The sequence below is a fragment of the Erigeron canadensis genome, chromosome 2, assembly GCF_010389155.1.
Source record: "Erigeron canadensis isolate Cc75 chromosome 2, C_canadensis_v1, whole genome shotgun sequence".
Lineage (NCBI taxonomy): Eukaryota > Viridiplantae > Streptophyta > Magnoliopsida > Asterales > Asteraceae > Erigeron > Erigeron canadensis.
In genome coordinates, this window is record NC_057762.1 from 43,740,938 (window position 1) to 43,768,318 (window position 27,381).

At 33.0% G+C, this 27,381-nt stretch overlaps 3 protein-coding genes across 5 annotated transcripts; 1 reads left to right on the forward strand and 2 right to left on the reverse strand.

Annotated features, from left to right (window-relative positions):
• Positions 1–597: 597 nt before the first annotated feature.
• Positions 598–5,780, reverse strand: LOC122587119 (signal recognition particle subunit SRP68). Of its 3 annotated transcripts, none has more exons than XM_043759201.1 (13): positions 5,646–5,780; positions 5,480–5,546; positions 5,276–5,386; positions 4,812–5,007; positions 4,627–4,712; positions 4,295–4,490; positions 4,018–4,129; positions 3,696–3,823; positions 3,360–3,566; positions 2,739–2,848; positions 2,192–2,321; positions 1,949–2,098; positions 598–1,231 (listed from the first exon to the last, which is right to left on the reverse strand). In XM_043759201.1, exons 1-13 carry the CDS (start codon positions 5,716–5,718, stop codon positions 1,013–1,015), a joined length of 1,785 nt encoding a protein of 594 aa, XP_043615136.1. In that variant the 5' UTR covers positions 5,719–5,780; the 3' UTR covers positions 598–1,012. The 3 variants fall into 3 exon arrangements, with proteins under 3 accessions (XP_043615136.1, XP_043615135.1, XP_043615137.1); XM_043759200.1 differs by having other exon boundaries at positions 598–1,234; positions 5,646–5,779; XM_043759202.1 differs by lacking the exons at positions 5,480–5,546; positions 5,646–5,780 and having other exon boundaries at positions 598–1,234; positions 5,276–5,443.
• Positions 5,781–10,852: 5,072 nt separating this feature from the next.
• On the reverse strand, positions 10,853–19,412 carry LOC122590040 (probable alpha-mannosidase At5g13980). The gene is made up of 29 exons (XM_043762378.1): positions 19,101–19,412; positions 18,908–18,991; positions 17,775–17,863; positions 17,462–17,636; positions 17,231–17,350; positions 16,839–16,925; positions 16,693–16,764; positions 16,468–16,581; positions 16,254–16,354; positions 16,063–16,156; positions 15,807–15,974; positions 15,629–15,712; positions 15,475–15,540; positions 15,303–15,359; positions 14,934–15,153; positions 14,710–14,849; positions 14,427–14,492; positions 14,245–14,304; positions 14,099–14,167; positions 13,943–13,990; positions 13,755–13,874; positions 13,509–13,574; positions 13,294–13,406; positions 12,738–12,822; positions 12,496–12,606; positions 12,327–12,422; positions 12,195–12,242; positions 11,427–11,495; positions 10,853–11,311 (listed from the first exon to the last, which is right to left on the reverse strand). The coding sequence occupies exons 1-29, from the start codon at positions 19,308–19,310 to the stop codon at positions 11,069–11,071; spliced, it is 3,075 nt and encodes a 1,024-aa protein (XP_043618313.1). The 5' UTR covers positions 19,311–19,412; the 3' UTR covers positions 10,853–11,068.
• Positions 19,413–24,691: 5,279 nt separating this feature from the next.
• On the forward strand, positions 24,692–26,956 carry LOC122588981 (magnesium protoporphyrin IX methyltransferase, chloroplastic-like). The gene is made up of 2 exons (XM_043761206.1): positions 24,692–25,341; positions 26,342–26,956. Exons 1-2 carry the CDS (start codon positions 24,790–24,792, stop codon positions 26,732–26,734), a joined length of 945 nt encoding a protein of 314 aa, XP_043617141.1. The 5' UTR covers positions 24,692–24,789; the 3' UTR covers positions 26,735–26,956.
• The last annotated feature ends 425 nt before the right edge of the window (positions 26,957–27,381 follow it).

The following is a 27,381-nucleotide window of genomic DNA, read 5'->3' on the forward strand; positions in this document are numbered from 1 at the left end:
CTTTTTTTTAAAAAAAAAACAATACCCTCACTTGATAACATTGTGCCTTGTTATACACTCTGCAGTGTATTATTTGAACATGTGTATGGGGGCAAATTTTCTAAAGCAACAAGGTTGAATCTCTACGGAAAAAACTTTACGTTGACATATTACAAGAAAAATTGTCGCATTTACATAAAAACCCACAAGGACACCAAACCAACAATTCACGCTCGAACTCGACAGCCTTTAACTCAGCTCATAACTTGGCCAAACTTAGACCTGCTGCAACGGCCCATGTAGGCACTTAAAACGCCTGTTTACCCTCATAGGTGTTCATACATTTAAGCATAAAAATGTGGCTTCTCTGTACATAACTTTTCAGACTTTCCTAGGTAGCTTGATATGCTGATGAGTACAAGCACTTACTGTACATATTCAATTAAAACACTGTCACTGAATTATTCAACCCATCAAGATACACAAAAACTCAACCATATGTATATATATATATATATACACACACACATGCACTGCAAGTTCAAATCGAACTCAACATGTCACATGTTCCAAAATCATTTGTATCTTGCAGTAACACTCCAAACAGGTACTGTCAGGTCAGGCAAATTCAATAATATACATCTGTTCATTAAACATGAATAAAAGCAATAACCACCACTAAGTACAACTTTTTTGTATACAGAAAAATACATGAGCTGCCACATCTTTATATCTCCTACCATTCATGTAAGCTTTTGAGGGGAAAAAAAAAAAAGAGATCATGACAATTGCATTCAGTAGAGTTGACATTACATGAATGGTCTTCAAGTTTGAACAATGTCATTTCCAACTATCACCACTTTATTATGCAAAAAGTTGGTCCTTCGTTTAAATGCAATTTTCAATTTCTCAATCTCTTCATTAACCAATTTGATAAGCAACACACTGTATGTGACAGAAAGCCGGAATATTACTGTTACAAAATTGTTCATAATCTATAACGCTTGATGAACCTAAATTGTGATGGTATAATTTATCCCCAAAGCCTACTAATGAAACCCTTTTTGTCTTTCTTCATTCTGTTCTCAATTGATGGGAAATCGATTGCATTATAGGCAAGATCCATAACAATAGGATTGCAGGGAACTGCTTGGAAGGTTGGCTGATATGCTGCAATACGCGGAGCTGCCTTTGTGCTCGAACCAGCAACAGCAGACTCATAAGAATCCAAATTCTCTATGAGAAACTTTTCCTGCTGAAAGCTCACCTTGTTACATTTATATATAAGTTTAATGCAAGTAAGCTAGCACAAGATCTGGCACTTTTCCCTACGAAGAAGGGTCTAGATGGAATATGGGCAAGATGGTTACACTAATAATACTCAAAGCAAGACGAGTGCAGTCGGAATTTAGATCGACCTGAAGAATATTTTGTTCAAATATTTTAAAAAATATACTTGTGTCCCATATTTTTGCAAATATTATATCATTGAATCAACTTTAATAATAATCTAAAACTTCACAATAAAAGCGAAACATGTATACATTGGAAATAAACTTTGGATGGATTTAACCCATTTAACCAGGATTCTCTCAAAAAAGAAAAAATCCAATTAACCCATAAGTGCTAGACATAATCCAAATCGATCAATTCATATAATTGGTCAAATCTGCCACCTTATTAAGTGGCAATATATAAATGGAACCCACTACATCCCAAAATGAATGCAACATTTCGCTTGGTATGTAGTCAGAAGTATTTTGACACCAAGTCATATATCGAAAATCCCTTTAACCATATCTTATCAAAAAGGTGCCAGAATGAAAAATTAGTTTTCTCCATTCCTTGTTATCAACTGATACATTTTAACTGTAGGGACCTATATGCAGTAGTTGTGTATATGGTGGATCAAGTTTTTTTTTTAATTTGCTTAACAATTGCAGTAAGAAGAGAGAAAAGCATTCCATACCTTCTTATCACTCCCAGATATTGATACAGTAGAGATCCTGTTCGAAAGATCCTCAGGGGCCTTTTCATGTTCCATTATTCCCATTGCATGTTCAATACAACTGCTGGATCTACAGTTGTCATACAATGTCTCCAATTCTTTAAGCATCGCCTGTTACAAAAGATTATCATACTATCTATAGCTATATAAAGCTGCATTATTATTTGCTAAAATTAATGATAATATTATTTACAGGATAAATACCTTATCATGGTTGCCCACACTGCGAAGTTTCTTTAGAGCATTTTCAGCAAGAGAGCGAGCAAGAGAAAACAAGGAATATGCCTCTGTCCTCTTCCCAGCTGAACTATAAGACTTGGCTAAGAAAAAGCACCTGCAATGAAAAATGGATAAAAGGATCTTGATGAATTGAAGCTGCCAAGTCTTCTATTTGTCAAAATGAAGTATTGCAACGATAACACAACAAAAACACCCACAGAGAAAAAAAGGGAACCGTTGTCACTATAGAAGGTATATCAAAAATTCCGCACATAGGAGCCTAATATCAATTAATTAATGCAAAAATAAACTGATAACATTTCAGAGGAAGCAGTATCAGGGTTCTAAATAATATCATCTTTGTCAAATGACCAAGTATGACCTCTCGTGTAAATAGCTTGAACATCCCACCAATATTGAAACTGAAATTTACACCTAAAAGAGGTGATTGTACATGCGGCTTTAGCAGGTTAAAAAAATCACTAAAGTCTGGAGTTGACAACATATTTTACAGAATTACTGTCAAGCTAACCTTTCAGCTCGGAAGGTCAAACTTTTAATTTCACACTCTTCCAATAATGCCACCTCTTCCTCTTTTCTGTCTCTACCGGAACTCAACAAGTCAGAGAGATCTGCTGTATTCTATGATCAACAAAAACCAGCATATAGTCAGCACTCAGCAGCATAGCAGTAGTTATTTACATCATCGGCAAGGTGCAGAAGCATCATTAAACATTATGGAGGTGTTTTAACGTGTGGTTTGAAAGTACATATTTAAATAACCAACTAATTAGACAATCAACTGTAATAAATTGGAATGTAAGAGATAGTGGTTGAATGTGCTTTTGCTGTTTAAAGTTGTAATAATCGGAAAACAAGCTCTCTAATCAGTAGGCAAACTCTTAACTATTTCAGAAACTAAAACTTATAAAGTTAAAATAACTAAAAAACTTCTTGTAAAAAAAGGACACTTCTTGTGAGATTGGAGTAAAAGCCTCGTATCAGGTTAAAGGAATGAGTAATCAGGTAGTTATAGTTTTTTTTTGGTGTATAATCAATTTTGTTGTGGCTAGTTCAAAGAACCAAAATTCTTTCAACTAGACACTAGAAACTGATGATTGTCACTACAGATCAGCGTCATATAGTATTGTACCTGTAGAAGAAGATCAAATAACCTCACAAGTTCTTCAGGCTTGGTTACTTTCTCATTTTTTTCATCACGGGCTTTGCTAAGTTTGCTTTTAGCTATGCTAACCAGCAGCTGGTTGCGTTCAATGGTCCGTTGGCCTAATACAGCCCCGATAGCTTTATCAAGCCCGCTTAAATCATCCTTTATGTTTTCAGAACTGCCTGCAGTGGCCTAAAAGAAACAGAATGAAAAAAAATTATTATCAAAAGATATATGAAAATTAAGCATGCTTAAGCAACTGACAAATCATTCAACAACAAAAAAAATAAGCTATAACTATATTCTTTTGTCACTAGTTACCAAGTCATTGCGAATGGACCCCCGGGCTTCATGATATGCAGCAAAAATTTTGTCAAAGACAGCGAGTCTTTTTTCAGCAGGAAGAGCACCTTCTGTTCGATCATGTAGCTCTTTCTCCAATTCCTGGGCTGAAATAAAGAGTGGCGTATAGCATACAAGCATAAGCAATCAGGAAATTAACCAACATATACAGCAAAACATGGACATATCAACATGTATCTTTCAACTTATACATGCAAAAATAGCGATGACTGATGAATTTCAACTATGGTAAGTAATCACACATAAACTCGAGAACACAGCGTAAAGGCTGACGAATAACCTTTCAATATGGAGACCCGAGTCTTAGCATTTGATATCGGATACCTATGACCGAGCCAGTGAAATTCAGTCATGGATGCAGCCTGCTGAGATCTAGCTTCAGCCATAACAGCCTGAAATTACAATTTTGAAACAATGGAAAAAACTAAGATTTTTTTTGGACAATTACTCTACATGCTAGTAATATTTTACAAGAATAAAACAAAAACAAACTGCTCCAAATTAATGGGCTGTTCAAGCCTGCAGAACTTAAAGAGTTGTATTAGTAATTAGTGTACCTCCAACTTTGCTTTAAAAAGATCCAACGCATGTCCTTCAGTTTCCCCAAGGTGTACAAGTTCAGAAGCTTGTAAATTTGACTCGCCAATTTTGTGCAAACAGTAGCGTATACTAGGTTCCAGTTCCTCAACACGTTCACGACACAAAACTTGATTATCCAAATCTCCATATTTTCCAAGTTCCTCATAAACAACCCTGTTTATAACAAGGGCCGGAAAACAGAAAAAAAAATAATAATAATAATAATAAGACAAGAAGACACATCAAAGAATATGAATATGTGAGAATGTTCATAGAATATACACCAAATAAACATGAAAACAAGACTTGCCTGGCACTCTTGAAACTCTTTAATGCGATATCCCAATTCTGATCTTGCTCAAATAGTAAATTTCCTTTCATATATGAAGCATAAGCCTGCAAATTAAAATCAACTTGATGATAATCCAAAAAGGGAAAGATTCCATATCATTTAATATTTTATGTGATAATAACCTGTGCCAAAAAAAAACATACCTCAGCTTCTAATGATGTTCTAGAATCTCCCTTGATAGCACATAATTCTGAAAAAAGTGTAGCCCACTTTACTGCTTTACGCAACCTGCCAATCAGGTAACTTCGCTGGCGTGCATTTGGACCATCAGGAAGCTGTCTCTTCTCCATGGCATAGCTCCATGCTCTTTCTGCACTATAGAGAACCATATGGAGAAACCTATTGTGGGACAAAAATATGCTATTAGTTCGGAGCTACACAGATATGAAGTTTCGGGTTGCAATAGTTATGTGTTTACTTGCACATTATTCTGAAACCTTTCTTATTATTATTATTATCAAATCCTATAACAAAAAGTATACTGCAGCAAATCCAGCAATACTAATAAAGATTCATTTAATGATCTAACACATGCATTGCAAGTCAGATACACATTATATAATACAATTCACCAAACAATAACCACAGATTTCATATTATATAATACCTAACTTCAGTAACAGTCGATAATGTTATCGATTTCTTCGCATACTTCCCACGGCCATGCGTAAACTTCAACGATTTATACAATCTCCTTAACCGTGCAGTACAATATCTCCTGTAATCACATACATATACACACATATCACAATCGATTAAATAAAACTAAAACCCTAAAAAAACTCAATGCATTAATAATCGAAAACATTACCGATAACGAGTGTAGTCGCCAAAACGTAATCCGTGTTGCATCTGCGCTGATTTTAACAGCTGCAATACTGCAATTGAAGTAACAAGTTTTGATTAAATTATAGATACATTTTATGTGTGTATATATATGTATATGTGTGTGTTTAGTGAGGAATTAAAGGACAAACCGTTGATTGAGAACTTAGGGTTTGTGTCGATCTGATCGTCGATTTCCATTGAAGAAATGTCCGCCGTCGCCATCGGGAATGAATTGTGTTTTCAGATGGATGGATTTTTTATAATTTGGCTTCGCCTGCTATGGCTGGCTATCATACGCCTTTTGCGCACATGATCACTCTTTGTAATTAATATTTTTATTTTTATTTTTATTTTCAATTAAAAACACCAAGATTTTCTACCAAACTAGCTAATTTATATATACCCGGGCATGATTAGGAAAGTATAAATTTAATGGATTTGTATATGATATAATGTATTTAACACAACTATTATTGTAAAAATAAATAGAAGGCGAACCATGATTAAATAACCTGTATGGCTGTATTTACAAACTGAAACAAATAGTTGGTATTCAAAAACAAAAGCACATAATAAACGAAAGTCAATTACATAGTTTGGTATCCAAAAGATAAACCACTTAATGATAACTTAAAGTAACGATAGGTTTTTCATATCCACAGAGAGAAGACAACTACAATCCTTTTTAGAAAATGTACAAAATGTTATTGGGTTATCATTGATTTGTGTGCTTGCACTAAATCAGCTCAACTTTCATAAGTACCACTGATTGGTGAGGCGATTGTGTTTCATACAAGCGTCGACATTAAATTTGAGACACGTACGAAAAAGTCGGTGGATATAATGCAACAGTCAGGGTAAAATTTGAGACGCATATGAAAAAGCCTATCTACCATTAAGCAACATAAAGTAAGTAAATATGTGTAGCTAGTATGTCCAATATAATATATTTGAAATGTCTGGTATGAAGCTAGATATGTAAGATATTATAAGACCATGAATGAGTTTAACGAATTTAAATATATTTTATTAGTAGAGTTGATATATAAATTAATGTTGAACTACCAAGCAATCTGTTTAAGTAACATTATGAGGGCTTCTTGTGCATTGGTTAAACACTACCATAAAGAGTGTTAGCTTCTTCATGTAATTTCTACATAGTATCATCTGTGAATCAATGGAAGATCACATATTAGGTGTTATTGGAATAACAGAGTAAGTCACAAGTCGATTTAAACAACATAAGAAGGCCAATTACCTTAACGCCTTAGGTTACCTTGTAAAGTAATACGCTATTAGTTTGTGTTTACCTTTTATGACTTCTGACATGGTTTAAAAGTACATCTTAGATTTCCATGTAAGACCTTGGATTAATTAAAGGAACCTGACGATTCAAAAACATTACCATCATTAAAAAATTTATTGAATGTCAAAAAAAGGGGGGAACTTAAATAAAAAATATGGTGCAGTTAATGAAGAACGAATACCTCACATATCCAACTTTGCTAAATTGGTTGCATTAACAGAAGTGATGAATTGATTTTTCTCTATCAATATTGTAGCAAGTACAAAAATAGTATGATACATATCCAATAAGACATAGCAGAATCCTAAGGTACGTACTTTGGAAATTTAAGCGTTTAATCCTTTGACGTAAGCCATAAAGAAACAACAGCAATTTCCACATGACAAAGTAGGGAACAGTGTAAGTTGCAAAAAGCACACAAATGAAACTGTGCAACTGCGGAAGTTCGTTGTAAGCTGATTTCATTCCCCAAACAACAAAATATACCAGGTACTTTGAAATTACTCTAAATATGGAATATCATGAGCTAGTGTACATACAAAAATGAGATTTACACTCTGCAATGGACTGGTATTGATAGACCCATCTTTCAAATATAGGAAATATATATTATAATGGGATCTATCCAGAATAAGCAAACAAATAAAAAAGTTACCGAGTTTAATGTTGCGGGAATGAAGATGGACATTTACCCATAGCTAAATACCTGATATTCAAGAAAACCGAACATAACAACAAACTCGTTTGGAGCTTTAAATCCCTAACCAAAATAGAAAGGACAAATTACTATGCTATTAGAAATATGGATGAAGACTATATATCTTAATTATGATATAACAATAATTTCCTGCAAAGGCACCCATGCATACCTACCAATTTGATAACCCATCTTTATTTTGTAATCAAAATATACAGTAGAAAGGATAGCTATATTAACAAACCAAAGTACCCTTACCAATCTTCATGTTCCTGTCAAAGCAAAAAAACTCAGTCAACAAAAGTAATTTTCCCTTTATAAAAAATTCAAAAAAAACCCCCGAAAATATAATAAACATATATATTAAAAACATTTTATGACATGCAACAATAGAATCATTAAAGATCAGGTTTCACTATATCGTTGAATCATCAAAATCACTCGTAAGTAATAGATAAAAAGAAAGAAGCATCAAAGGAAAAATACCCAAATCGAAGGTCGAGTACACTAAAACCAACTCATGCATTGTAAATAAATTTTAAAACACACTTTAATTTAAATAAGGAAATTCGAGAAAATATTAAAATTTATAAAAACCCTAAAATTTGAAATCTCAAAAACATGTTAATTGAAATAGGAAAATTGATACCTTAAATGCTTGATAGTCTTAGAAGATAGGTCGGATATTATTGTTTACCAGATAGAGGGTTTGAGACATTATTAAAAAAAAAAAAAGTCATGGATCTATTAGATTTTTTCATTAATTTTATCATACGAATCGAAGTAGAGGAATCAATCTAGAAACTAAACTGAGGATTTTTCTCATAAGTTTTTTTGATGAGATATGATAAGCTTGTCTGGGAGATTGAATACAGATAGCGATGATGTGATTTATGTGTTGTTCAACAAAAAACGAATATAAAGATTCTGAAAGTAAAATATTTTTGATTCGTTGTTTTTCTTGTTATAGTTTTGCTTTTTGTTTTGGTTATTAAATCGACAGGAATTGGATGAAACAAAAGGTGAGGTTTCCACGTGGCATTTTTTAAAAAGTAATTAGCTTAAGAACCTTGCTTTATTGGGGAGATAGATATTGTGTAGTGTGTACATGTACACCACTTCGTGTACGAAAAAATGGAACCAAAAATCGGTCAACTCTTGACCAAAAACCAGTTCGATTTTTAAAAATCCACCAGTTTAGTGAAGGTAGAGTCAGGATTTCACTTTAATAGGACATATATTATATAAAAATAGTATTGATAATATAGACAACAATTAAATGTCTACTAGGAATTGTATCTTGTTCATTTGAAGTTTGACAAATTTTTTCTTTGTAAGTTTATTAACTTTGATTTTATAAGATAAATAAAATTAAAGCAATATCGTGATTGGTGAAGGAAACACATGTAGTCAAGAAATATATAGAGTGTTAAAGTTCTTCTAAAATTCATTTTGGTCATGGACTGATTAAAATCTATTGTTTTGGGCTTATTGGAGGGGCTGGGCAGCCCCAGTCCCCCTACTCCCATAGGCGGACCTACATAGAACTTAGGGGTAGTCCGGGCTACGGGTCCGCTGGATTCATGTAGTATAATATTTTTTAAAAAACGATATATTATTTATTGGTGCTACGGGTCAAACAAATATGGGATACCCGTCAATGCAAATAATTCAAAACTTTAAAAAGATTATCCTAATAATAAACTCATAAAGACGTACTTGTGCAATTAAATGATAAATGAAAACTACCCAAAGTGTCAAAAACTCTTAACAATCATTAAAAATAGTCAATAATCCTAAAAAATCGTAACAATTTAGTCGGTATCGTTATTTTACGTCGAGACAAGGCCAGCAATAAAAAAATTTGTGCTACTCCGCCACTGCCTATTCCCTCCTCCACTGGATTTGTGACTGTATTATATGCTTAAAAACACTATGTAACCGGTTTGGAAAACAAGTTTCATACCAATTGTATACTAAGGGCTTGTTTGTTTTAAGTGACTGAATGGAGAAAGTGACTGAATGGATATACAATGTCTATATAGATTAAGTCAATATAGTTATTTTTTTGTTTATTAAGTCAAAAACAAACATATTTTCTTGACTTAATGGATTAAGACAATTAAAATTAAGTCATGGCTTTTTAATTAAGAGTTTATCAAACACCACCTAAGTAGATAAGTCTCCTCTCTTTTATTCTTTAGCCAATGAATTGTAGCATGCAAAACATTATTTGCACACTTTTAGGTATAAGGTGGTTCTATTTATATAAAAAGCTAACAACACTTTTTTCTAAACAATTATCTTATGATAAAGATCGTCGGTAATAAATATAAAAAAAAATTATGATAAAATAAGAAATAAATAATATTCTTGTAATCATATTCTTGTCCCTCGACTTTAACGGTGTGAAATATAATACCACACATATGGTTATTTTATCTTTATTTTAAATATTCTTTTCATTTTTCTAACGTCTAATTTTGTATTGTTTGGATCTTAAATTTGTTGAATTACTTATTAACAATTCTTTTTTTTTTAACAGCTATTAACAATTCTTTTTATTTTGTAACATATCAAATAAAACACTTTGAATTTAATATCTATACTATATTATAAAGCAAATATTTATATTATATTATAAAGCAAATAGGGTTTTAACTTTCAACTTTCAACTTTCAATTTCAACAATGTACAAATGATAATGCAAGATGTACCATACATTAATGCCTACAATTTTTTCTCTCTTCCATAAATCATTTTATTCCTCTAATTCTTTCAAAATATTTTATCTCAAAAACCGTACATCGATAAATTATAAAAATTATATGGTTGTACTCAAAATTTCATGCTCTTTCATTAGAGATGTCATTCGATATATTTTTGACGAATTTTTAAATCCGAGGGCAGAACCCATACGGCTAAGACACTATCACATATCACCTCCTATGACCTATCACATATCACCTACCTATGACCCTCACCATCTTACCGCCGCAACGCACAGGTACTTGCTCTCGTGTTTATTAAAAACTAACTGTATTTTGTGAAAATGTTTTGTACGACTCACACACGTCATGTGTAATCACGTTATCAAAATATTCTGAGTGTCATATATTTGGAACTTTTAAGTTGCTAATAACGCTTGATTTATAATACATACTCGGTAATATTTTTCTTACAATATACTATGTTATATCGATTATATTATTTCTTTAATTGATTTCAACGAATCTTGATTACCCTATTTTCACAATAATTGATTTTGTTGGTTAAGAAAAAGAGTCTATTGTCCATGAAACTAGTACATCCCCGTGATTCCATGATCCAATGGACTTGAGAATCATCTCATCTATCAAAACAGACCCCTTTATAAGTACGTCTTGGTCAGGTTAGAATGTTAGATTCACTTGCACATTCTTATTCTTATTCTTATTTGAAACAAAATAATTATGGATAAGAACAAAGCCAACATCTCTGATAGATGGCATTATTTAACTTGAATAGTCATACACTAAGAACAAATGTAGATACCAGCAAAAAGATGGACGTTGCTCGGGGACACCAAATCATTGTCGTAAAATATTCGAGCTGACCAATCTCCGCGAAAGCGTCTTAGCTACAGTGACAATGAAGGTACGTATCTCCATAGGAGCAAGTTCCACAACCAGTTTCTGAGGATCAACAGGTCCACCCCTCAATGTTGTTGGTTCATCATTCTTCGTGCCTTCTACTTTCCATACCAATCTTTTCTTTTCCATTTCCTCTCTTCCTTGATTAGCGGATAAGCTCATTTCTAATACTTTAATTATCTTAAAGAAAACACAAATGAAAGATTCGTTAGAAACAAGTCAAAAAGGAAAAGAATTAAACAAATTATATGATGGGTAATGCAAATATACAATGAGCTGCACTTTTGAATTTTACCTTCCTTTTAGCAAATAGTTTCTTCAACTCGACACTTGTCATAACTGAGAGATCCTTGTCCTCTCCGGTCTGGAACCAAAATTAACATATACCGGATTAGATTTATAATATTATAGAACATAGAAACTTAAAGCAACGACACCTACATCAAACTTTTAAGTTCATGTGGGTGATAAAGCTTGTTGTCACTGTATAGTTGCTAGCACTAGCACCTTGATACAAGAATGCTATAATTGCCAGAATAGAGGCTCAAACAAAAAACTGGGCTTATATTATTTTAGATCATTTGAGGTTTTCACGTTATGGGTCAATAGCCCTAGGAGAAAGGAATACATGATTTTGAAGATCATGAGCCCATGGGAATCGGACAACTTAATGTCAATCTCATCCCATTTACTTATGCATGGGTTTTTTTATGCTCAAGGGGTCAAAGAGCTATTTTTGAAAAAGAAAAGGCTAAAAAGGAAATCCCCCAAATGGGTCAAATGAGTCAAACAAGTCGGAAGTCATCCAAAGTGTGATTTTTATGCATCCAACCTTTTAAACTGTTTCATCATTATTGTCAGCTTCTTGCAGTAATTTGGTTTCCATAATCATACTTATCACACTAGTTATATACAATAACTACTTTTGTTCAAAAGAGAAAGTGTTTCAGGACGACCGACCCATAATGAATGACCACCCAATAAATCTGTCCGAACCACCCATTTTGCCAACTCTGTAACTTGGCACAATTAAACGAATCTATGTGAAGAGAAGAGCAAGAACCTCATATAAGTGTGCCAGTCGGAGAAGAACTTCTCCCCCCTTTAGCTCCTGAAGAAAGAAAATAAAGAGATAGTAAGCGTAGTTACCTCCACAATATTACTCAAAAGTGTCTTATTAGGTATAAGAGCTTACCTGAAGTGTTAGCAATGCCACATTATCAGGAAGACTGTAGGCAGAATCCATTCCTGAAAATTGAGAAACTTGAAGGTTGGTTCCTTTATTTCCATCCTGTAAATATGTCCCAAATCATACACAACCACCATTTATGCTATATTTAAGAAGCACTAAACTTTTAAGTCACCTGTTCAGCGAAGGCCAAAAGAAGTGGAGAGTAAATCTCCTGACCATAAGATCGGCGCCATTTGGCACCCTCCCCAAGCAGATCAAGTCTAAGGTAGTATTTCCCTTGAACCTGTAACAAACAAGATGCCTAAAATAAGAAACTAGCAATGCTATTAGCAAATTTGCATCACTATTGTGTTGATATTTTCTGCATTGATAAGAAATGATTAGTTAATAAAGAACCTAATACGAAATGCTTACAGCTAATCCTCTACAGTCGTTACCAACACAAACTGATTCATTTAGTGCCTCTGCCACACCTTTTCCATCATCATATAGCAATCTCCTACAAAAGAGATTATCCATATCATTTGAAGTGGCCATTTCAATCCAATTACTTTTGAATGGGTCAAGTGGGTTATGTTTTATCTCCACCGGGTCAAATGTAACAGTTTAGCTGCTAAGCATAAGGGGAGTTTAAAACCACCGAAGTGTAACTCTAATACAATAAAGTTCACTGTATTGCTTTATTCAAAAAAACCGACTATTGCTATAACAAACTACATTCGTTAACCATGTCCAACAAGTTAAGTATCGATTAAAAATTGTGCATGTGTTCGGGCATCTCGACATGAAAAATATTTATCAGTAACTGACAAAAACAACTTGCCCGACCTGCCCATATTGTAACCTCTACATATTACAGTATATTTTTGTTTGTGGCTGATTCATTTATTTAATTTTTAACTTTCAGAGTTAATGATATCACCAAGGATAAAGATTTTGACAAAAAATATAAAATGAAAGGAGAGACTACCTATGCAGCATCAACTCCAACTGCCCGTCAATGATGCTAGATCCACCAACTGATCGATCAACCAGGATTGAGAGCTCATTTTTATCATCTTTCAGGTAAATTCCAAGATTGATCTGCAAAATAATCCAATTTGAGCTGTTAACAAAAGTAATCCAAATTGAGTTAATGCATGAGCAGTCCTAGTCGACACATATATGCCAATGAAAGAAAATTACAGGATAATAATTTCCTGCGATAGGTTGATTTACTTCAAGATTCCAGTCAGCTCTATAGTCTCTAATCTGCCAAACATAATATTAAAAAAAAATGATTATGCATTCATTGATACCTAAGAGTATTTTCAGGAAGCATACCTCGACTTGAGTTTTACTGTTTGGAGCAGTATATATGCACTAAGATATAATCATAAATTATATTCTAATTTACTGTGTGTTGAATCAAATAGAAGTACTGCAGCATACCCGTTTGATGAAATCTCGACCATTAGAATCCGAGTAAAATGTTTTATTGCTCTTTATGGTGGTTGTGATCTTACTTACAATCTCTTTCCCAACTCCATCTTGAACAGGTATAGGACCCACCTGAAGGTCAAATTGTAAGTGAAACAGATGGCCCCAATAAAAAAAAAGTAAAGGAAGAAGAACTTTACAGTGAATTCGACTTCCGCGTGTTCCTTATTCTTGTACACTCTAGTGATCTGCTCAAGCATGCAAAACACAGCTCAGAAAATGTCAAAAAAAAAAAAAAAACATAAATATATTCAAAAAGATAATCAACAACGGATGTATATCAAATAATTCATTACCTGGTAAATCCATGAATTTATTTTCTGGTGTACTTCGTCATATATTGAGCCCCTCAAAACTGTTATATTCTGCAGTTTCATTGAATAATATAAAGTTGGAAGTGGCTATGAATTTTAGCACACGTAGATAAGATGAAATTTTATACCTTCTCCTGAGAAATAATAGGCTGTGAACCATTTGGGCGGAAAATATATGCTCCAGATGCCTAAAAAGGTAAAATAAAAAAATAAACTCTGATGGCTCAGTATTCATTTGTTAACATGAGGAACATCTCTATCATATATATAACCTGATTTTATAACAACAGTGACATAATAGCAAAGTTACCTGCTCCCCAGTAGTGCCATCAAAGCCAGCGTAAAAGCTATATGCTTCGTTCACAGAGGCTTCAATCTTTCATAATCCAAAATTAAATAGGTTAGATGCACATTAACAATATAAAATACTTTAATTGACTACTTTTAAATAACTTCAAACATGTCCATTACAGATTTCTACAAAACATATAATCAAAACTAAGTATTTCCTTACTTAGTCATTTTAAAAGTTACCAGAAAATGCAGGTCTCATGTACAAAAGATGAAAGGAAAATAGAGATTCATGTACTTACAGAGCTTCGGCTATTGACATACTGAGAAAGCTTTCCATCACTACCAGAATAAATTAACTTCAAATTTCCTGTCCCTACTTCTATCCCATCTTTTCCTGTTTCAGTATGCTTGTAGAAAGCATCTTTCACAAAGTTTGAATCTGCAGTAGTAATTTTAATCGATATATAAAACAGTATTCAGCATTGTCATAGATTAAACGTATGTAAAAGATTAGTCAATTTACCTGGCTTCTTTGTACTTTCAATGACATATGTGCTAAAACCCAGAGGTGGAACAGATGCTGTAAATGCAAGCGTATACTTGGGAGTGGTACTTGGTGATTTACCCGTATATGCAGTGGTGTAGTAGTTTCTAAGGGCTATAGATTCACTTACTACAGGGAGAAGTTGAGATTCAACTTGTTTCCCGCTAGAGTCATAGACTGCAATATTTTCGCTCACAACCTATTAAAAGTATGTATAATGTAAGATTAATAAAATGAATGACCAAATTTGTTTGATATGAGGCTTTTTTAATTGTCAGTTAAAAGAATCCTTATAGCTCACTGATATAGAATAAGAAAACAGCGCATGGAACCTAATGTAATACTCACTGGAAGTCTTATAACATCAGATCTCTTCCACCCCAAGGAATTGTAGACTACAACCATCTGCAGTAAAAATGACAGCAATAAAATCAATTTAATATGCATATGCAAAAATATGTCAGATAGTTCTATGCATTTCCTACATGATGAAGCTATAAACGTTAGACATCTCACTCACCAACTTTTTGCTAGATGATAGATCAGCTTCAGTTGGAGGGCAATAGCTTATGTTCAGAAGTGGGCACTGAAGATTGATGAAGAAAAACATCATTAAATACACAAATCTATTATATATCTGAATGAATATACATACACATATATTGCATGGGAACCTGTTGAAAATTGGTTGCTGATTGTGCACATCCAGGTTTTGGTGATAGCATGCAAGCTATTGATTCCGCAACCACCACTTCAGCCTAACAGAAATGAAGTAGTATATTAATCAGTTTTATTTGGGTAATAATGAATACACTAACAGGTAAACTTGCATAACATAGAACTAATCTACACCTCCTTATGCCCTATTGAGAGTCTTTTTGCATAATCATTAGCCACATGCTGTTGAGAAGTACCACTAACAGCATCATGATGCTGAGCGATCCCTAAAGCATCACCCAAATACTCTGTAGTGGGCCCTGCTTTATTTCTTCCCTTCAGTACTTCCAATTGCCTTGCGGCCTGATATTTTTTGTAATCGAATGAGAATTAGACACGGCATTTCAAAATATACCTAAATCTTAAATCATTACAAACTTGTGTAACCCACCAGATAATAGCCACTCAACATTCTTACATAGCCCTTGAGACCTGGCCTACTAGTAAAGTAACCTGTCCAGTAGGTATTTATGTCGCTTGCATATCTAACAAGTAATGAGCATATGTGATGATTGAATATTGGCAAAATAAAAAATAAAAAGTGTGATCATATATTGTGGGGTTACCAAAATCATTACTTACGGAAAATAGTCATCTTCTTTGAGAGGCCATGAGTCGGTTTCAGCATGTTTGGCATCAGTGTATATAGATGGTGTCGAATAGAGAGCATTGACCCGGCCATCCTGCACCCATAGGTAGTCGAAACTTTTTTAAAAAATACTGTTGATGCTAATAAACAACGAAGAAAATAACACAAACTAATGTGAAGATCAGAAAGGATTATGGAGTAACTAACTTGATTGACATAATGAATAAACTTGTCCATATTCCGAAACCATGACTCCGCATACTGATATTTGAAGTCCGTCCCCATTGTCCACATTACGTGATTTGTGCGAGTAATGTTTGCCTGGAAGTATAAGATGATGTTTAATAAATCTTTGGTTAGATTCTCCTCTTGGACCATTTTAAGGAAAACTGATAGGAGGCTTTTGAAATTGAAAGCATGTATGCTGCTCACTTGTGACAAAGCTGCAGCCACAAAATCATTAACTCGCTCTTGGACATTGTAGTCGAACAAGGTGACGTCATCCTTCAGTACAAGAGATGTGATGTTACATGTCTTAATACTTATCCATAAATCTTAAATCATTACTAGAAAGTTACCTGGACGATTGGAGAATCATCATTGACTTCAAAGTAGAATCCACCTGGCGGAGGCTCATAGTTCTCAGGAAAAGCACCTGCAAATATCTGTACAGATTGAACAATCATGTTAGATAGTAATTCTTCAGAAGAAATCATGACAATGAGAATAAATCTTGAACTACTGCATCTGAATGAATCTAATGAACAATTCTAGAACAAATGAAAAGGCACAACGTGTAATGCCCCAAAAACCGAAAGCAATGGGCTACCAGTATATCCTTTCGATTAAACTAAAAAGTAAAAAACATGGTGAAAGGATACTAGTAGGCCTCAACTTTGAGCTTATAAGGGCCTCAAACTTTTTTCATACCAATGTGGGACTACTAGTTACACAACGAGTTTAAACTCACCTGTGAAGATGAGCCAAGACTCTTGGATCCCCGCCAAATAACTTCAAGATGCTTATTCCCTTTTCGTTTAGCTCTGTCTTGGTAATCGATTCGCCCAAAGAAAACAGAATCAAATCCAACCTGATCAATCATACAAATAGAGAAGTTTAAATGAGTTGAAGGGATGTAGCAAGATTTACTCAAATTAATATATTTATATTTGCAGCTGATTAATAGGACAGAATAAGTTACCTCTGCCCCTAACAGGTAAGCCTGCACCGCTGAATGACCAAAGGGGTCTATTTGCCAACCAATTCTTGGAGTTACATTGAATTGATCCTTGATAAATCTATGACCATATGTTGTTTGATCAATCATGTCAATATAATGGGGTGCTGCTTCATCATGCATGCACCAACCTCCATTTCTGCCCAACAAAAACAAATGACTCACTAACAGATAGATCCATTACAAAGAGCGTAAGTTATAACCAAACACAACATGAAAGAGCTTTCTATCTTATTTATACATCAGCATTAACTAAGTACCAGTTTTGTCTGCTTACATCAACTCAAGTTGACCCGAGCTAACAAACCGCTTGACTATCGCTTTAGTTGCCTCACTCTGGTCCCTCCACCATCGCTGGAAAAAGGCCTGCACATTCATAACATCTACATTAATCATATAGTTCCTCAGTCATATATATTCAACTTATAAATTTGGGAAAATTTCATAGGAAGGAGTGATCTGTTTTGTGCCATAACTCCCAATGTCTACTTTGAGCACAATAAAGGGCAACTAAGTTTTAAAGAAACAGTCTAATAAAGGTAATTAACTTTTCAAGATGTTTAAATTAGGATAACTTACGTTAACTTTTTATGAAAAAATATCATAAGCTCATTACCCATTTAGGTGAAATCACCCTTTTTTAACCGTTTCTCAAAAGGGCAAACTACATATGAAATTACCAAAATGTATTATGGATCCAACTTTGTCTATTTTGCTATTTTATGCATTGGACTTTCAATTTCACTTGTTGATGTATCAAGGACAGAAAACTTTAACTACGGTATGCATATATATGACATCTTATAAAAACTTGTAACCTGTGACACGCCGCCAGTTTTGATGACCCGCATTTTGCTGTTTTATGCATTGGACTTTCAAAGTCACTTTTTGATGTATTGGGACAGAAAGTTTTAACTACTGTATGTATACATATGACCTCTTATAAAAACTTGTAACCAATGACACAATGCCAGTTTTGATGACCTGGTAACTTAATATGACTGTCACGAAAGCCAAAAAAACAAAAACTAACGCGTTACCAGTGCTCCGGATAGATACGACATCAAGGAATTGAAATTTGGGTGTATTAAAAGGAAAATATTAAATTAACCAGGATAGCAAAACATGTAAAGTTGTATACATTTATATGTAGTTTGCCCTTTTTAAGATAGTTACCCTTATTGGAAAATGTTGGCATCTCCTACATTCCCCTTCTATGCAAACATTTGATCAAGAAATACATAATCAAAACAACTAATTCCCTTGGAAACACATATCTTTGTAGAATCAAAAAAATAAAAGTCAAAGGTCAATCACTGAGAGTGTAGGTTTGACCATAAAAAGTCAAAATGATAAATCATAGAAAGAAATTTTTTATTTTGTTTTGTATTTTTAAGATAAATAACTAACCTGCTCAACATATATAAATCTGCGATTCTTATCAGCCAACAATGCTGGAACCATAGAATCAAGCACGTTTTGAACACATGCTCCCTGCAATTATCACAATCCAATAATTAACAAACAAACCATAATATATCTAAACAATCTATACATATAAAAGAGTATGAAATGAATACATAGAGATGTAGAAAGTAGTAACCTGGATGGAATTATTGGAACCAACATAGTACTGATCAACAGTCTTTAACCAACCAACATCATCATGCGTATGTGCTACCAAATGAACATTTAGTTTCCCTTTTACAACACCCGCTCCTGTCTCATATATCATATATTTCGATTCCACGACACACACACTTGTTACACACACTATCAACAATGCTACACTCACTACTCCATTATTCCTCATTCTTATCGTTACGCACTCTAACTGATCACTCTATCTCTCTCTCTATATATAATAGATAAACCATGTATATTATACAAAAACAAACAAACAAACAAAAACACGAATGTTGTAAATAAATTAATAATAGAAAAAGGCTTAGTTTGACAGTTGGTTAAGATTTAAAAAAGCAGCGGTAGGTAAAATGTGACAAACAAGAAGTCGTCTTGTCCTTGGAATAATATATATTTTGATAACGATATGATCGCGTTTCACGATGGATTGTTATTATTATTATGGTATCTAAATCGAATATGGTTTTTGAATTTATACTTATTATAATTATTATTTATGTGATGAAGAAAAGGACGACGACGACGACGACGACCAAAAGTGATGATTCAATGTGGGTGGGAAGTGAGTCACTGTAGAGATGTAAAGATAGATGGATAGAAATGGATGGATTTGGACAGTTATAAAACTTTGGTTATCCAATAATGGACCCTTGCCTTTCCAAAAAAAATCCAATAATGGACCCCTGCTCGGACACGGGGGTTTCTTCATATATAGACCTGTATCCACTGCCACGTTTTAACGAACTAGCAATAGCATCGTATTTTTTCTGATTACGTTAATTGATAAAAATTTATGCCTCTTAATTTATTGTTTTTAGGTTCAATATTAAGCTTAAAAAGTGTTTAGAATATTTGATATGTAATAAACTAAAAAATTTGCTTTTAAAAAAAAACTAGCATCGTATTTATAAGACGTGACAAGATCATATGCGACGTAATTGAACAAAGAGTTTATACATAATTTTTTGGTTTTTTGAAATTTAATGGGCTTTTTTATAGTGGTAGTGAAGATGGTATAAAAACATTTTAAAATAACCTAATGTATCACATAGGTCCATCTCTAATAAATTCAAACATTCCCCTCTCCTTTAATATAGTACTAGATGTATGCCCACGTGATACGGAGGCGATGATGTTGACAACGGCGGTTTGGTGATGGTGGTGCCCGAGCTAGCGAGAGAGGGCAAAGGATCAAGAAGGAGATATGTTTTAGGCTTAGTATTTAAGATATGTTTTAAGGATGGATACACATATAGTTAGAATTAGGGGGAAAAAATATGAAAAGTGTTGAAAAAATAATTAGGGGTATTTTGGGGATAATAAAAAAGTTTAATGTTTTAATCTACTTTGTTTTATAAGGGATTATAAATATAGATAGACTAGCCTTGTACCTGCGCGATGCGGCGGGGCATAGGAAAAAAACGCTGGTTAACTAGCGGTACCCGCTCGATTACCGGATCACCGTACCTATGGCTATGTGTGTTTTAGACAGCGGAAACGACGAAGATTTTGGGGGGCGGTGGCTATATGTGTTTTAGAGGAAGACGGTTCTGAGGGGATGTATGTGTGTATTTTGTTCCGGGGGATGTATGGGTGTGTTTTTTGGTATAATATGTGAGCAGCTTCATGGGAAGGTAAGGGAGGCAAATTGGGCGTAAGGGTATTTTCGATATTTCAGGATTAAAGTGTTTGGTGGTAGTGTAAATTAAAAGGGTAAAATAGGAAATTTAAAAATAGAGTATTTAATTTGGAGAGAGATAGTTTGTTTATATAGGAAGTATAGATATTAATATAGTATATAATATATAATGACTAAGTCAGATGTTTTTATGAAGCAACATTAATTAAATTAATTTTAATAATAAATTATATACCATTTAAATAAAAATATTGATGATACATTGTCAATATATATTTTATTAAATATATCTATTTCAAAATTATATAAGACATAAGGCATTTAAGTTCTTGAGATATTAAAGATTTGACTTGCTCAAATGTTATAAATTTTTTATAAGTGAGTGACTGGGTGTTAATATGTCATATTTATTACTATTAACTAACACGATACCCGTACAATGCGGCGGTAGTTGTTGCGATAACGGTATGATGATGGGGGCGAGTGTTAGTGACAAAACCGGTGTCGAGTGGTGTAAGACTGTAAGTTATTGATGTAAAGGGTTAACGAAGATATTTTGAAAGATAAATGATTGATAGTGTAATTTAATTATTAATGTTAAGTCGGTAGTGTTGATAAAAACATTTTAAAGGGTACTGTGTGTAAATATTACACAAATTTCAACATTTCCATATATAAGACCATCTTTATCGGTGATCTTTTATTGAGATTGCCTATTATTATATCAATAAAAAAAGGAATCTAGCCTTAAACTCTTTCGAACCGGCCTACAAAACAATCTCAAATTGTTTCTATCTTGCCTGACTTGCTAGACACATGGCATCAAAATATTGGTTGACACTATTTCAATTATTTGTTATACATTACAGTTTTACTTCCTATTAGTTTTTCATTAGCATCTTTTATTTCGTAACCTTATATAGATATAGAAATATAAAAACATGATATTTTTTGTTTTTCTTTTACGAACATTTTGATGTAAATTTTATTTAAAACTGAGTTATTTGAAAAATATCTTTTAATATCAATATATAATAAAAAATTGTTTAAGTTGGATTGTGAATGTAAGTGAAAAATTAAGGGAGATTGGGTTGTATAGGTGGAAGAGAGAGAAATTAATTTTTAATTAAAGATTGGGTTGATGGAGACATGGAGTTTATTGATGTGGGTAGTCTAAAGAGTTATTCTTTTTACTCCCTCCGTCTCATTTTAGTTGTCGACTGTTGACTTTCAAAGTCTTTTTTGTCTCAACTTTGACTGCAAATTTTGTTTGTTTATATTTTATAACACTTGATATAAAATATATAAATAAATTTGATTTTAAATGATTTTTTAATGATATAACTTTTATCAAGTATTATGTAATAAAAACAAAAATATTTATGGTTAAAGTTGAAACAAAAAGATTTTGAAAGTCAACAGTGAACAACTAAAATGAAACGGAATGAGTATTATATTGTATTATATATTATATACTGTATATTACTGATTTGACCATTTTTTAAAATATAATAATAATAAAGAAAATAAAATGATGAAGAAATTGATTATAAATATTTAATAAGGAGTTGGTTATTGTAAAAGAAATATTAAAGTAAAATAAATCATGACTTTTAGATCATGATAAAATTGATTCTTGAAGATTCACGAAGCACAAGTATGTACGTTGATGCACGATGATTTTGACAATGCACATTTGTATTTAGTAAATAAAAACTTATTATTTTATTTGTTTTACTTTAATACTTGTTTTATATCAAATTTCAATGGAATTAAAATTAATCGGATTCGTACTTTCTATGGTGACGATGCAGATTGCATGTCAAGCCAAACCGGAGTTTTGGCGAGAAAGTAGTGAAAGAGTTGATGGTTCAAGTTTTTTTTATTTAATAAATACACAATATAATATTGAATTGTATATCTTGGTATAATAATTAGTTTAGGTCCAGGCATTAAAAAAAACTATGCATTTATATGTAATAAATAACATTATCATCCTTTAAAAGATAATGCTCAAAGGAAATAAATATGTGTTAATGTATTTATACTCTATAGTTTTATAATTTATACTAGATTTTAGACTCGTGTTCGACACTGGATACATGGTTTACGATATTATCAATATTAGATCTTCATACATTTAATTCATAAAAACTTATAATTTAGAAGATATACGGTTCTAAGTGATATACTTTACAAGTTGTAGTACAATAACCATATGTTCGTCACAGTCATTATTAACTGATACACATTGATGAGATGTTTGTAATAGTCATTCCATAAGGCACATGCTACAATAATTTCCCTATTATATAATTTTTTGAAACCAATTGTACTCATAATGTGATATTATTATGAAAGATTATTATGAATTAAAATATAAACATATTTGTGATCCCGTATTTGACATTCAAGTATACGTGTTTGATCATGATACGACCCATAACATGAATATGTTTATTTTCAACCACTGTCCAATGATAATTAGATAAAAATTATGATTGTTTTCATATTGTTTGATAACAATTAGGACTTTTGATTTGAGTGACAATTGTAACTTTAAAAAATTAAATAAAAATACTTTTTGTAACGTTTTTAAAAAGTTTAAGAAAAACTACTCAAATTGATGGCTAAAAATAAATATAATTCAAGTATTTAGGGTTAAAAAGTGTAAATTATTGATGAAAAACAAAAAAAGTGTATATTAATGAGACTTTTTCTACAAATTAATATAAATACCAATATAATAATATATATACTTGGATAATGATTATTAGGATTTCTAATTTATAGTTAATTTAAATGATGACATAAGCGAGAGTCAATTTGATACAATTGAGCGATTAATTGGTTAACAAGTCATTAGTTCAACTGTCTTATAGTTATATTAAGATTAAGATTGTCGTTTGACAATAAAGAAAAAACTACAATACGCATTATATATAAATTATGTGTGATATTACTTGTTGATTAGTTTGAATATGATACGATATTTATTTTTACTAGGTACATATCTATCTATACTTCTATAATTCTATATTAATATATAAAAATTGTACCCCAATGTTGAAAAGTTTATAATTTTGGGACATGTAAAATTTACCCTTAATTAATTAACTTACACAACCACTCTATAATATTTTAAAAGATATTCACTATCTCTAAAAATCAAATATATTTGTATCAATTACCAACACCACTTGACGCCGACACCACCACATCACAACTATGTCATTGCCGCCGCATTACGCGGGTACCATGCTCGTACCATTATATAATTTTAATAAGCTCATGTTGAAAGTTTACAAAAAATGGGACATGCGAATTGACCAAAATACCCTTAATAAATTAAATCACCAACAACCCTTAATATTAAATTACATCATTAGTCCATTATATTATAAAATATATTTACTAACCTCCCTTTAAATCACATACCTTTACCTACACCAATTGATGCCGCCACCACCGTCACAATCTATCGCCACCATCATACTACCGTCATCGCCGGCTCGTCACCGCGTTACGCGGGTATCATGCTCGTATATTGCAATGGTTAGCTATGTACTGCTTGGTACCCTGATTATGCTCCACCAATTAAGTTATTTTTGCTAGTTGATAAAGATTTAACCGATGCTCAAAACAGCTTGTTTATAAAAAAAATTAGAGTATTAGGTTTGAGATTTTTTCACTAATATATTTGAGAGTTTTTCTTACGGGTGGTATCAAGAAATCGTGAATTATGAACTCGTTCTTAAAATAAATATGAATAGTTTAATTTTTTCTAAAGAATGCATTATTTTTCTTTTTTATAAATGTGATAGCATTATTTCAATTGATTTATGAACTTGGAATAAATTTGACTCGAGTAAAGCACCCAATAGTCCAATACCCATACATACCACTTGGCATATCCTATCCTTTGCGATAGATTTCTCTTATCAAAACCCACACCCAAAAAACACACACAAACACCCACCAATACTCAAATTCTCACTCGAAAAAACAAATGGCCTTCTCATCCACACTATTCTCTCAAAATCTGTGTTTCAGAACCACCAATTCTTCGTACCACTCTTCCAAATTATACAACTTACCCACCACCACTACTCGAAGACCCACAACAGTAACCGCATTAGCAGACACATCACTAGACACAACAACATTGGCTGTCATAAGCACAACATCAGTAGCCGCAATAGCCGCCGCAATCTCCCTTTCCGACCCAGAAAAACGGCGCCAGTTACAAGCTGAAGAAGTCGGCGGGGGAGATAAAGAAGTGGTGAGAGAGTATTTCACAAATGATGGGTTTCAAAGATGGAAGAAAATATATGGAGATACAGATGATGTAAATAAAGTACAGTTGGATATACGTATAGGTCATGCTAAAACAGTTGAAAGTGTGATGAAAATGTTGACGGATGAGGGTAGTTTGAAAGGTGTGACTGTCTGTGATGCTGGATGTGGGACCGGTCTGTTGTCGATTCCGTTGGCTAAAGAAGGGGCGGTTGTTTTTGCTAGTGATATTTCTTCTTCTATGGTTTCTGAAGCTCAAACTAAGGTATACTACAATTCAATTCCCCTTTTTTTAGTTTTCGAAAATATTGGATAATGTTATCAGTTTTAATAAATTGTTGCCATATAATTGATATATCGTAAAGGTTAGGATTGGCGGATCTTGAAGTTTTTATTAGGGGCTGAAAGTTAGGGTCTCTAGAATTAACACTAAGAAAATTAATGGGGGCAAAAGTCATAGACCAAAAATAACACTAAGGAAGATAGTTTTTCAAAAAATTTTTTAGTATAATTGAGCGAAATAAGGCCCTTGATAATGTGGTTTATGGAGGAAAAACGTCGACATTGTCTTCCAGATATTTATGTTGGGGCATAACTTGTAGTGCTGCTGGTTATCAATGTTTTTACAATTATTGATTGTGTGGTAAAGAGGTGTTTGGGAGTGCTTCTCTTTTCAGCTTATTACTTGTTTTTTAAGCAGATTAGAAGCTGCTTATATTTATAGAAATAAACATTTTTTTGTAAGCAAAGCAGAAACGCAAATAAGCAATCCCAAACACCCCCTAACTAGGCGAAAGCTTTCATAGTTTTAGGAATGCATGTTTTCCATAGTTATGGAAATCTTCTACAAGCATAACCAATGGGCAAATGGAAGATATTAGTATATATGAACTTAGTCGTTTTAAAATTTGTATAGTTAGGAAGTTGTCAAGGATGATGCTTGTTCTCATTAGCTACATAGTTGTTACTGTATTTGATAGTGTTTCATTATTTGCTTTATTTCCGAAAGGGTAGAAAAATTGTTGCAAATGATGTATGTTCCCAGTCCATGTCATTAATTGTTATCCGAAACTAATTTGTTTTCATTTATATGAATATTGGAAATTACCGGTGATTAAACTCCTTCTCAATCGACTAAAGACTAAACCACTGCAAATTAACTGAAACACAGAGAAAGCATTAGAGGATACTAGCATAGTTTGACATAGTCTATTGCCTTGCTTGAGATTAGAACATCCAAGTGATCATGTATGAAATTTCTGCAGGCAAAGGAAGAACTACAGGGCAAAGACGATTTTCAGATGCCAAAGTTTGAAGTGAGTGATCTAGAAAGCTTAAATGGGAAGTATGATACTGTTGTGTGTCTAGATGTACTGATACACTATCCGCAAAGCAAGGCCGATGGTATGATTGCACACTTGGCATCTCTTGCTGAAAACCGATTGATACTCAGTTTTGCACCCAAAACATTCTATTATGATCTGCTCAAGAGAATTGGAGAGCTTTTCCCAGGACCCTCAAAGGCAACAAGAGCATATCTTCACTCAGAAGCTGATATAGAACGAGCACTGCAAAAGGTTGGCTGGAAAATAAGAAAGAGGGGTCTCACTACCACACAATTTTACTTTTCAAGAATCGTTGAAGCTGTCCGCGCTTAGTATGAAAAGAGGTCAGATTGGAATTCAATTTTGAAAACTGAAATCCCAAATTGTTTTGATAGCTTCCGTTGTGCATGTATCTGTAGCTCAATGTCCAATAGTCTAGATGATCAAGTATATCCTTTTGCAAGGACTCAAGAATTTGGAGGTAAAAAAAGTACTAAAGAGCTTGTATCTTTGTGTATATTCATTCGTATCCAAATCTATTCTTATTGTGTTTTACCAGTTTCTAAAAGTTACTCAGTTTAGGATAGTTCCGTGAGTCTAAATTCTGTACGCTTTAACTGATAGTTTCTAATGCACCTGGTTATTAACTATTAAGCACCCTTGATCATAGCATTGTCGCTATTTGTATTGACGATTCAACCCCTTGAGCTTTTAATGATCGCATTGCTGGGCGTGCTAGCCATTAACGGTGGTCACATTGCCAGCATTGCTACACCATTCACTTTTCATCTCGATTGGTGCCATTTAAACTCTTCACACAATATTACAAGTACTAAGGACATATTAGTATTACATATATATCGTTCCAGTAGTTAGAACAAGGTTATACGATATGATAGCAACTAGCAAGTTATGAATTTAACTCAACTTAATTCATTGGGAAAAGTATCTGTGTCTGTATGTAATTTGTGACCAACTAT

Excerpts from the sequence above, each read along its gene's own strand:
- LOC122587119 (XM_043759200.1), bottom strand. The coding sequence starts at position 5,718 with ATGGCGACGGCGGACATTTCTTCAATGGAAATCGACGATCAGATCGAC. Across the intron at positions 2,322-2,738 it reads TTGACCTTCCGAGCTGAAAG|GTGCTTTTTCTTAGCCAAGT; the intron begins GTTAGCTTGACA and ends TTTTCATTGCAG. Across the intron at positions 2,099-2,191 it reads GTGTGGGCAACCATGATAAG|GCGATGCTTAAAGAATTGGA; the intron begins GTATTTATCCTG and ends CTTTTGTAACAG.
- LOC122590040 (XM_043762378.1), bottom strand. The coding sequence starts at position 19,310 with ATGAGGAATAATGGAGTAGTGAGTGTAGCATTGTTGATAGTGTGTGTA. Across the intron at positions 15,975-16,062 it reads TGTTGAGTGGCTATTATCTG|GCCGCAAGGCAATTGGAAGT; the intron begins GTGGGTTACACA and ends AAAAAATATCAG. Across the intron at positions 12,607-12,737 it reads ACGACTGTAGAGGATTAGCT|GTTCAAGGGAAATACTACCT; the intron begins GTAAGCATTTCG and ends TGTTTGTTACAG.
- LOC122588981 (XM_043761206.1), top strand. The coding sequence starts at position 24,790 with ATGGCCTTCTCATCCACACTATTCTCTCAAAATCTGTGTTTCAGAACC. Across the intron at positions 25,342-26,341 it reads TTTCTGAAGCTCAAACTAAG|GCAAAGGAAGAACTACAGGG; the intron begins GTATACTACAAT and ends AAATTTCTGCAG.